The sequence below is a fragment of the Hirundo rustica genome, chromosome 7 (assembly GCF_015227805.2).
Source record: "Hirundo rustica isolate bHirRus1 chromosome 7, bHirRus1.pri.v3, whole genome shotgun sequence".
Classification (NCBI taxonomy): Eukaryota; Metazoa; Chordata; class Aves; order Passeriformes; family Hirundinidae; genus Hirundo; species Hirundo rustica.
In genome coordinates, this window is record NC_053456.1 from 15738989 (window position 1) to 15749715 (window position 10727).

At 60.2% G+C, this 10727-nt stretch overlaps 1 protein-coding gene across 2 annotated transcripts; it reads right to left on the minus strand.

The window, feature by feature from the left end:
- Positions 1–225: 225 nt before the first annotated feature.
- On the minus strand, positions 226–5913 carry DNPEP (aspartyl aminopeptidase). Of its 2 annotated transcripts, none has more exons than XM_040070170.1 (15): positions 5878–5913; positions 5072–5159; positions 4907–4995; positions 4720–4833; positions 4271–4396; positions 4002–4132; positions 3568–3652; positions 3055–3162; positions 2746–2823; positions 2331–2414; positions 1906–2066; positions 1711–1750; positions 1238–1339; positions 712–879; positions 226–341 (listed from the first exon to the last, which is right to left on the minus strand). In XM_040070170.1, the coding sequence occupies exons 1-15, from the start codon at positions 5911–5913 to the stop codon at positions 291–293; spliced, it is 1461 nt and encodes a 486-aa protein (XP_039926104.1). In that variant the 3' UTR covers positions 226–290. The 2 variants fall into 2 exon arrangements, with proteins under 2 accessions (XP_039926104.1, XP_039926105.1); XM_040070171.1 differs by lacking the exon at positions 5878–5913 and adding an exon at positions 5291–5304.
- Between the last annotated feature and the right edge of the window lie 4814 nt (positions 5914–10727).

Sequence of the window (10727 nt, forward strand, 5' to 3'; positions counted from 1 at the left end):
CCAGCACCGCAGGATACAGGGGACGTCCGCCCACTCGCTCTCCATTGAGAGAAGCCGAGCCCTGTTCTGCCCCTTAGCTGGGACCTCCAGCACCCCTTGGCAAGAGATTGTGGATGGGTGAATAGGTCTCGCTCACGGTTCCAGGGGAGAACACAGGTGAGAGCCATGGGAGTCCCCAGAGGGAGCCACATACGTCAGCCTCAGCCACAGTCATGGACCACTCACTGGTGAGACAGAAATCCTTTAATGGCCCCAGAACTAAACACACTGCTACTCCCTCCCCGCCATGTTCAGTCGACCACCAGGCTGCTGCTGACCGTTGGCAGGAGCTCGAAGAAGCCCTGGAAGAAGAGAGGCTGTCGGGGTGGGGGGACAGGCAGTGGGGGCAGGCAGCAGCTTCCTGTCACAGCGTCATAGTAGGGAGCTACTTGCAGAGAGCAGGACCACGTCGCCATAGTAACTATGGCTGACTCAAGGCTAGTACCGGTTGCCATAGGAACTACTTAGGGATGGCAGTCACCGGGGAAGGCTGGGATGAGAGGGGGCACCCCCGGAAACAGCCAGTACCTGAGCTGCTCTAGAGAGTTGGGGAGCTCTCCGGGATGGCTAGGCTCAGCCCCAAAGCAAGGATTGGATGGGGACATAGGGACATGGGAGATGTAGAGAAGCAGGGAGTGAGCTTTAGCACAGGATGAGGGACACAAGGCTCACCTTGAAGAGGGTGATGCTCTGAAGCACCCCCGAGGTGCAGCACATCTCCCGGATGGAATGCATGGCCAGCTGCGGGCAGCCAATGTCCAGCACACGCAGCCCCAGGCGGGAGGCCAGAATGGGGCCGATGGTGGTGCCGCAGGGTGTGTCATTGCGCACCATGAACTCCTGCACGGGGGCAAGACCTCAGCAGCCCCATACGCTGCCCCATGGCCTCCTACATGGGCCCTCAGCCCTGAAGGGAGGCAACCTGGGACAGGGAAGCAGCACCAACCCACGCCAGGGTTCAAAAAATGCTCCAGAGATAGGACACACTCAGGCCAGGCTCCCATTCTGTTTAGCAGCCTGCTTCCTGAGGCAGTCCTGGAGCTGGAGCCCCAGAGCAAAAGGCCGCACTGAGAGCCCAGTGGGGTCAGACACGGTAACAGGGGTGGAGCTTTGGCACAGGCCCCCTCTGATGAACCCAGGGGCAGGGCTGCAGCCCAAACTCCTGATGTTCAAGGAGGGCTCACCCAACCTTGCTCACCTGCAGAGGGACACCCACGCGGGCGGCAATGTCCCGGATTACAGCTTCAGTGACAGCTGTGGAGGCGTAGCGCTGGTTGCTGTTCACTTTGATGACAGGGCCCTGCACAAAGGAAGGCACCGCAGGCCCATGACGGGACCCGGGAAGAGTCAGTGGCCCTGGAAACACCCATGCCCTGGCAATGCTGTACCACCCCAACATTATCAGTCCATTCTCCCTTTCCTGGGTGAGCCTATGGGGATGGGGACAGTGTTTCCATGGGGACAGCCCCAGCTCAAAGCAGGGAGGAGCTCTACGGACGAGACTGGGATCCCAAGTGATTAGCATCAGGCATGTGGCATAGTCAAATCCCATTTCGGGATAAATGTTTCCCATTTGAATGCTCCCTGAGTTATGCCCTGGGGGCAGCTGGGCAATCCACGCTGCAGGACAGACACCAACCATCCTAGACCAAAGCAGAGGGCTGCCCTCACCTTGTGGAAGGCTGGACGATGATTCTCCTCATGCTTGTCCCTAAAAAAGAGAAGCAAGTTTCACACTATAGGCAGCCTTCCTTCTCTGCTGCAACAAGGACTGTCCTGTGTGTACTGCCTGGGGAGTGATGGGGAAACATGCCACAGGCGGCAGGGCAGGCTGGCCTTGCCTGTGGCATGGCTCAGACTACTCACACATAATTGGGGTGCACAGCGTGGGCCATATCAGCACTGATCATGTAGGACTTGGCCACGGCCTCCTCGAAAGCTGTCAGGTTGTGTGGCGATGCCGAGATCCGGCGCAGCACCAGCTCCGTTAGCAAGGACTCTGCGCCCTGTGCACTCTCTGACCCTACCTGCCAAGGATCACCATCAGCACAATCCTGCAGCACTACAGGAGCCAGTGAGTGACAGGGTGTCCCCTAAAGCCAGCAAAGCAGCTTCCTACCACACCAGTGCTTCCCACCCCTGCCTGGGCCATGCTCCATGTGGGTGTAAGCAAATGCCTGCTTCCTCCACTGGAGTGTGGGATCTCTCTCTACTAGGCATGGCTGGGAAAGAGCAAAGAACATGGAGCCCCATCTGGTGCCAGCCACCTCACGGCTGTGCCCCTCACTCACCTCCTCATTGTCATAGAGCGCGATGAGACGCACATTGGGCTCCTGGGAGAGGGACGAGGGTGTTGCACATGAGTCAATCAAGGCCTGTAGGGTTAGGGGGGAATGGATGCCAGCTTGAGTGCCACTCCATCCTGGGAATCTCAAGACTGAGCCATTAGAAAATCCCCCAGGAGAACCCAGAGCGTGGAGGAAGGGAGCTGTGGGCACACACATTGCCCAGCGACAGCAGGAGTCACCCCTGGGAGCTGCTGAGAACCCGACACACCCAGCAAAGGGGGCATCCAACGCCAGGTCCTCCAACAATCTAGACTCATTCCATGAGAACACAACTCCCTGCAGAGCCTTTAGCCAGCCCAAAGCTGAGCTGGGATGCATGAAGGCCACACTGCAGCTCCCAGGTTCTTTCTGCTCTCACCTGCAAGGCGCAGTAGCAGCTGTGCAAGTTGTCCAGACGTGGGGAGAAGATGAACTCATCAAAGGCACCACCCAGTGTCTGCAGAGAGAGAAGAAGAGTAGGTCACAGGTTCTGGGTCACCAAAAAGTACCTGCCACTGGGTCCCCATTCCAGTACCATTATCTCTGCCCCCCAGGAACAGCTCGCTCTCGTTCCACTCAGCTCCCAGCCCTGGCACGCCCCAGGCAGAGGACACGTGCCAGGTAACACCTGTGTAGTGCCAGCCCGTAGGCTGTGCGCAGACAGAGGGAGGCTCCTGCCCTTACTCACCGCTGGCTGCGTATCTGCCAGGCATAGTTCCAGCTCCACAATCTGCTCCGGTTTCACCCCCAGCTGGGGGCAGATCAGGGAAAGAAGAACAGGGCTGTGCCGCTCTGCCTGGGAAGAAAGCAGAGCTGTGGGCAGATGGCAGGAGAAACTTCTGGTTTCCCTTTGCAAAGTTGCCCCTGACCGTACTTATTTGGCAGAGTCCTCTCTTCTACTAACACGTACCACGTTCAAGCCCCCACCTCACCCAGGACAGCTCTATGCCCCTATGCTAGGCCCCCTCCCTGCCCTGCCTCCTCAGGGAGATGCACCCCTTCCACACTGCAGGCTAGGGTGAGAAGAGAGAGGTGGCTGAGCAGATGTGCCGTGCACACAACTGTGAGGCAGAGTGGAAGGTTACCAGCAGACCACAGGGAGAAGGGGAACCTGGTGGCAGGTCCCTGAGGACTCAAAGTCAAAGGTGACAAGTATGAGGTCCTTGCAAGTGTCCCTGCTGATCCTTGGCACACAGCTCACCTGGGCTGCAGCACTGCAAGGTGTGGACTCCATAAGCACCTCCTTTTCCAGCTCCTCCTGCACGCAAGTGGCCAGAATGGGAACCCTGTGGGGTCAGCAACATTAGCCCCCAGAGCCCTGCTCACCTCACACACTGCCAACCCTTCCTGGGGTGTTTGCCTTGCTCCTCCAGGGAGTGACTGCTATGCCAAATGGAGCAAGAATGCACATTTTAAGCACAAATCTGTGCCACTTCAGGATACCCCAATGTCCTTTCCCAAATCCTATGCTTGCAAGCATCTCCTGGAAGGACTCTATGGGACTAAAAGCCACTGCAGATCTCCCTACTGCAATGAGCGGCTGCCAAAGGGAGATCTAAGGCAGGGCTTTGCTCTAGCTGGGTTCCAGCCCTCCCAGGGGGGCTGATCAGGGGTCAGGGCTGAGCCAGGCCTTACAGGTGGTGCTCGGTGTTGGGCCCAAAGTTCTCATTGATGCTGCGCTGCAGATGAATGGCCAGGTGAGGAATGCGGAGGATGGGCCGCTCCACACGTACCAGGCGATGCTCCAGGCGCCCTGTGGCCGGGTCCTGAAACACAAGGAGGACTTCTGGGGCCAGGCCTGCAGAGCTGAGAGGTTGCAGCAGGTCCCACTCTGTGTGGGGGCCAGCGACCCAGTGCCAGAGACACACAGCTATCTTAGTGTGCATGCCCTAAATCAGACTCACCTTTATGATCACCCTCCCAGCCACGGTGAGGTCGCGGTCGAACCAGGTGTTCCAGATGCCCCCTCCATAGGTCTCCACGCCGACTTGCACTGTGCCCACCTGTCCCCGCTTAGAGCGACGCTTCACCTGGGCAACAGCAGAGGTGTCACTGCTGGCACCGTGAAGCGCTGGGGACTGGGCAGCTGATGGGAACTGGGCACAACATGCCCAGAGCCTCATTGCTGATGCTGCCAGCGCAGGGTGCTGTGAGGGGTTCTGCAGGACAAGGGGCACGGAGGAGACAGCAGTAGGCAGAGCAATGTAGGGGTTGCTCTGAGTGACAGATTTGGGAGGTGTAGGGAGCTAACAATGATGCTGCAGGGCACAGGGGTTGTCAGGATAGTTTTTGCTCGTGGCATGAAATTTGAGGACTCCAGAGAAGGACTCAGCACCCAGCCGGGTGACCCTACCCTGAGGCAGGGGCTGTCGGTGTGGGCCCCTAGCAGGCTGAACCCATTCCCAGGCTGGAACTGGCCGCCGACGGCGAAGGCGATGAGGGTGGAGTAGTTCCTGGTGATGAAGTACTGGAAGCAGAGGGGTAGAGGTGAGGGCTGAGGCGCCCCCTCCACCCCACCGCCCCGTCCCAGGCGGGCCCACCTTCTGCGCCGGCCGCACGTCCCAGTGCTCCGTCTCCTTCAGCTCCTGGAAGCCGGCCTGCAGCAGCCGGCTGCGGCATTCGGCCACCACTGTGGGGGTGAGAGCCGTCAGGGCCGCCCGCGCGGAAGAGGAGAGGACCGGGGAGGGAACCGGGCGGGCGCTCACCGTGGTACGGCGAGGGACTGCGGTTCACGAACTTCACCAGCTCCTGCGCCGCCGCCTGCGCCGCCGCCTTCGAGCCCTGCGCCGCCGCCTGCGGGCACAGCCGTCACCGCACAGCGTCGCCAAAACCCCGCCCCGGGCCGGGACCCCCGCGGGACCGGGGAGCTCCGTCCCGGGCGGCACCGACCCGAGCCCGTCCCGCGCCCGCCGCCCGCCCGGTACCTGCATGGCCGCCACCGCCGCGCGCCGGCCCGCGCCGCGCCCCCTGCTGGCCCGGAGGAATGCGCAACCCCCGCCCCGAACCCCGAACTCTGCCCCCTGCAATCCGCACTCAGCCCTGCCCCCTGCAATCCACACCCCGAAATCCACCCTGCCCCCTGCAATCTGCACCCCGCACCCTGCAATCCACACCCCGCAATCCAGCCTGCAATCTTCACCTCGCACCCTGCACCTTGCACTCCACACCCCGCAATCGGCAGTGTGCACACTGCGCCCCACGACCTGCGACCCCACTATCCACACCCTGCACCTCCCACGCCACGCACATCGCGCTGTCACCCTGCCCAACACCGCGCAGTCCGCACCATGCACCCCTCACCCCGCACCCTGGTCCAGGCCAGGCAAACACAGCACCCGGCAAGGCTAGCGTAGAGCTGAGTTAAGGGTGGGTGGAAGAAGGACACAGCCAGGAGGGGCAGAGGTGGGAAGCAAGGGTCAGGGACAGGCTCCACAACGATGGTCACCCATTCTGCCCTGGTGTGCCCCAGTTCTAGGGCTGACTGGGGGAGCAGGGGCTGCAGTGCTCTGACCTGTCTGCAGTGGGGTGCAGGTGCACAGGAAAACATGCTTGCTTCCCCAAGGCTAGGTATAATTAGAGTGGGTCACAGCCAAGCTGCTGCCCGCCCTTGTTGTTGCTCCTCCTTGGCACTCAAAGAAAACAAGGCACAAAATCTTGGCGCCATGTTGGAGACAAATGTCTCTGAGTGACAGCAATGCACTGGGTTCTGAGAGTTGGCACGGTGGCAGGGCAGCACCCAAGCTGCCTGTCAACCTCAGAGGCACTCCCAAGGGATGGGACCCCTTGGCCTTGCATGGATTAGGGTGCCTCTTGCCCTTGGCTGAGCTCCCTTCATGGGCTGGATGCAGAAGTGGGGGTTTGGGTTTCAATCAGTCCTCATGCATCATTTCCCGGCAGGATCCTTTCTTCCTTGCAATAGGTGCGTGGCCTTGGGAGATGGACGTGGCAGCCTGTGAATGCTGCATGGGGCTCAGGTGTTGGGTGCCAGCTGGATTCCCAGATCCTGAGTCACCCGCGTGGGCACCCTGTTAGTTGGAGATGCCGTCCGTGTTCTGAGAACTGGAAACTGGTGGTCCTGCTGCCCCTGACCCTGTGGCCTGTCATGCTGAGAGCTCCTGACAGCTCTGGATTTATGCTCCCAGCCCCCAGCACCTGCCTCTCCCCACCACCAAATGGGAACAAGCGCTCCACTGGCTGGCACCCTGCAAACAGACAGCTGGAGGGTCTCCATGTCAACCACAGCACAACACAGGGGCAGGGCCACCCAGGCCAGACCCCCCCGGCCAGGATCAGGCTGGGAACATCCAGCACTCCAGCCCAGAGCTGGGATACATGTGTCAAAGGGACATGTATGCCAGGCAGCCATCCCCACGCTCCTCCTGCCAGCATCACCCCCCTCTGCTGCCAGAACCCAGCTCAGGGTCAGGTGCTCTCGAGTGGTTCCCAGGCTGCGCCTGAAGGGCATCGGAGGACATTTAGAGCCCCTGACTCCCCAGCGGGTGGATGCCCAGGGCGGATGGGTACCCAGTGGGTGCTCAGGGAGGATGGCTCCTGGGGTGTATGTTCATAGGAGCAGGGCGTGCCTGGATCTGGGGTGTCAGATCAGGAGTGAGTGGCAGGGCCGGGTGTGGCCTTCTTCTAGCCCTGCCGCTGTGAGCAAAGGGCAGTGCCTTGGCGTGCCACAGCTATTCCCGGCACAGCAGGACTTCCAGAAAAAGCTCCCGATGGCTATATCTGGGTGGGCTCTGTCTCACCCCTGGCTGGGTGCCAAGGCCTGTGCAGCACCTGCTGTGGTTGCCCCCTACCCCATCACCATGCTCCTGGGAAGACGGTGCTTCTGTCCCCACCCTGCGCTGCCCCATCGATCATCCAGTGCAACAGGGAGCCACAGGCAGCCCTTCTGAAACAGCTCCTCCTCTGCATGTATGCACCCTGCTGCTGGGTTCGTGTCTGTGTCCAGGGGTGCCTGGCAGAGACAGGACCAGTAGGGATGGGGCACTGCGGTCCTTCCTATGACGCCTGGCAGCCCAAGTGGGGTTCTGGGCAGGCTTTGCCGCAAGTGTTCCCTGCTAGCAGGAGGCTCTGGGGATAGGCAGGCAGTCCTCAGTCCTCCCTGCTGGAAGGGGTTAATGGAAAGATGGCCCAGGACAAAGACTGTAAATACAGCAGAGATCCAGGAAGTGCCACCCCCTTCTCTCACTGCCTGCCAGGCTGCCTGGACCCCCCCCTTGCCAGCCTTGCCAGGATGAGCAAAGGGATGGCATCCACTGAGGCCATCCCCCGCATCCCAGCCCACGTGTCTGAGCATGGGAAAGTGAAATCACTGCCCAGGAATTGCTGGAGGCTGAGTGAATGGCCACCATGCCTTACGTGAGCCATTAGCGATGCAGCGGGCAATGCTACCTCATCTCACTGGCATGGATGATGCTATCGAGGCCTGCAGCATCCTTACGGATCGCTCAGCCACCCCGTCATCCTCATGTCCACGTGGATCACAAGGGCAGCTGGGCATCTTTAGTATCTCCACACCACTGGGGCAGGTGAATGTCCCCTTGGACCATGAGGGCAGGTGGACACCCTTTAGCCTGCCCCTAAGCAGCAGGGATGGAGGAACATCCCCAACATCTCCATGGAGCACGGGGCCAGGTACAGATGAGTGATAGGGCAGGTGTATGCTTCAACATCCACATGGGCATGGAAGTAGCTGGTCTCCCCCATCATCTACACGACTCAGGGCAACAGCTCAGCACACTCGTGAAACATGGAGGGAACAACTCGCCTGGAGGACATACAAAGCAAAGGCCAAGGGAGGTGAGCAAACACCTCCCAGCATCTATACAGGTTGCATCTGGACACCCCTGGCATCGATGCTTGCCATGGGCACATCCAGGCACCCCCAGCATTCTGTGCCACTCACAGACAGGACAATGTCCTCAGCATGCCCATCACCTGGCGACATGGGGGTGGGGACCAGGAGCAAACAGACATTCTGCACCCCCTGGTCCTGAGCTCTGGAGTGAGTAAAGGCATGGGCCAGCTGGGATGAACAGCAGGGGTGGGGGGCCTAGATACTTTACCCACCAGCTCCTGGGACCCCATCAGGCCAGGCTGGGCCTTGGTCCAGGCTGGGAGGGAGAGCCACCTCCTATTTAGACAATAGCATGCGCCCTGGATCCGTCAGCGCTGGGGAATGGGCCACACAGTCCTTCCCTCTTAGGGTAAAGGCGTCTGGGAGGCTCATGGCTGTAAAAGGAGCGAGATGAAGGAAGACAGCCAGGGGTCAGGAGGGAGGGGGATGGACACCCCCGCTGCTTCATTCCCATTCCCATTCCTCAACTCACCCTTGAGTTAAGGCCAGGCATAAGGGGGCACTGGGTCCTGGTGGCAGGGTATAGGGACAAGGAAGGGTCAGCACCCTGATCCACATCCTGTCTAGCTTCAAGCCCCAAGATGCCCACAGCCCAAGGAGGCTGTGCTGGTTTTAAATCCTGGGGGAACAGCAGGGAGGGAGGGCCAGGAAGGAGGGGCGGCTGCAGGATGCAGCTGGCTTTGCTCACAGGGATGTCATGACCAGAGGGAGTTGTTTGACATTCCAGCTCCAAACGCCTTCCCGGCAGCAGTCTCATCCAAGATTCGATGGAAACTGGGACCAGGCCAGTGCAGGGGTTCAGGAGCCACTTCCCAGGCTCTGTCGGTCTGGGTCAGCCCGGCCTGGGGTGGAGCTCTGGGGAGACTGCACGGGGCTGGTCAGGACAGGAGGCAGCCGTGCACTTCTGGCCTCTGCAGCCCCCTCACTTTCTGCACCCTCTGGGTCTTTAGTTGGCACGGAGTGTTTGGCATCTTGTCCCTGGGATGGGGCTCAGGCAGGGTCTCTGGGTCCTGCACTCCATCCCTCCTTCCTGTCATGCTGGGTCCTCCGAGGGATTTCCTATGAGGCTTGTCCACCCTCTGCAAGATGTGGGGCCCCCGCTTGCCCAGAGCCATACCGGAAGGCTGTCACCACAGCTAAGGAAAGGCCACTTCAAACAGTCTGCCCTAGAGCAGGGTCAAGAGGATGCTCCTGGTTAACCCTTCTGAGATGCTTCCCCTCCAAGCAGCAGTGCCCAAGAGTGCATTTCCCCTGCCTGGAGCACCCCAACCCTGCATCCCACTGCTCTATAGGATGAAGAGAGGAACAAAGGCTACCCAGGCCTGAGACAGGATTTGCATCAATCTACCTGAAACACCAGGGCAGGGTGCCAGGCACTTCTGGACACAGCACTCCTGAGGAGTCCATCCTCCCCACACTCCCAGCTAGCACAGCAGTGGAGTGGGGTCCTGGGAAGGGATGGCTGAACTCTTCCTGGTGGTGTGCTGCCCTAGATGCCCTGAATCCCCCTCCTGGGGCACCCACCTGCCCCTCTGCACACCAGCTAAGGGCTGGCTTGCTGGCACTTGCGGCACAGGCAGGGTACACGTGCAGGGCGCTGGGATGTGCAGGGCATACTCGGAATGGGGCCAGAAGGAGGAAGGATGCTGTCTGTTTTTCCATCTACTCTCCCCCCACAAGCCCCCCTTTCTTCCATTCTCTCCCTGTGCTAGGATGAAACAGCCTCATCTGGAAATACCTTCCCTTTTAAAGGCAGGCTCCTCCAGGCAGCTTGTACTCTCTGGGAAGACGCTACATCACCCTGCAACTGGGTGGCTGGGAGAAGCTCCAGGGATGGGGAGCTTGGAGGAGCAGAAGGGATGCAGGGCATTGAGCCCACCTGCATGTCTGTGGGACCCAGAATTTAGCTGGCTCCCCAAGTGACATGGAGCAGGGAAGCAGCAGGGAGGAGTTCCTCCCAGAGCCAGAGTAGTTGAGAATGCTTCCATGAACAAGCCCAAGCTTTTGCCTGATGCTGCCATGGGTGAACCGTGGCATTGGCTGGCTTCTGTGTTACAGCCAGGACAGAAGGCTGGGACGTGCAGGGCCAGGCAGGGCTGAGTGCTGTCCTGCTGCTGAGTCACCCTGTGCCCAGTGGCACAGCGGTCCCCTCCACCGGGGCCTCCAGGGACAAAGGCACTGGGGCTGAGCCAGCTGACGTCAGCCAAAACAGCCCAGCTTGGACAGAGCTGGGGGTCACCAGGTGTGCTGGGAGGAAGGGGTGCTGCCCAAGCAAGGGGAACCCTCAAGAGGGGTTCCCCCAGCACAGGCCTCCCTCAGGATGTCCTGTTCAGCTGTCATGTGTTTGTGCAAGGCCCTGAGGGTCCCTGACCTGACCCACCACTTGTCCAGGAAGCAGTAGTGGGAATTTCCAGACGGACTTAGAAATTCCCCATTTGGGAGTTTCTGGGGAGCTGGTCAGGGCTTTCAGATGCCTAGTATACTTCCTGGCC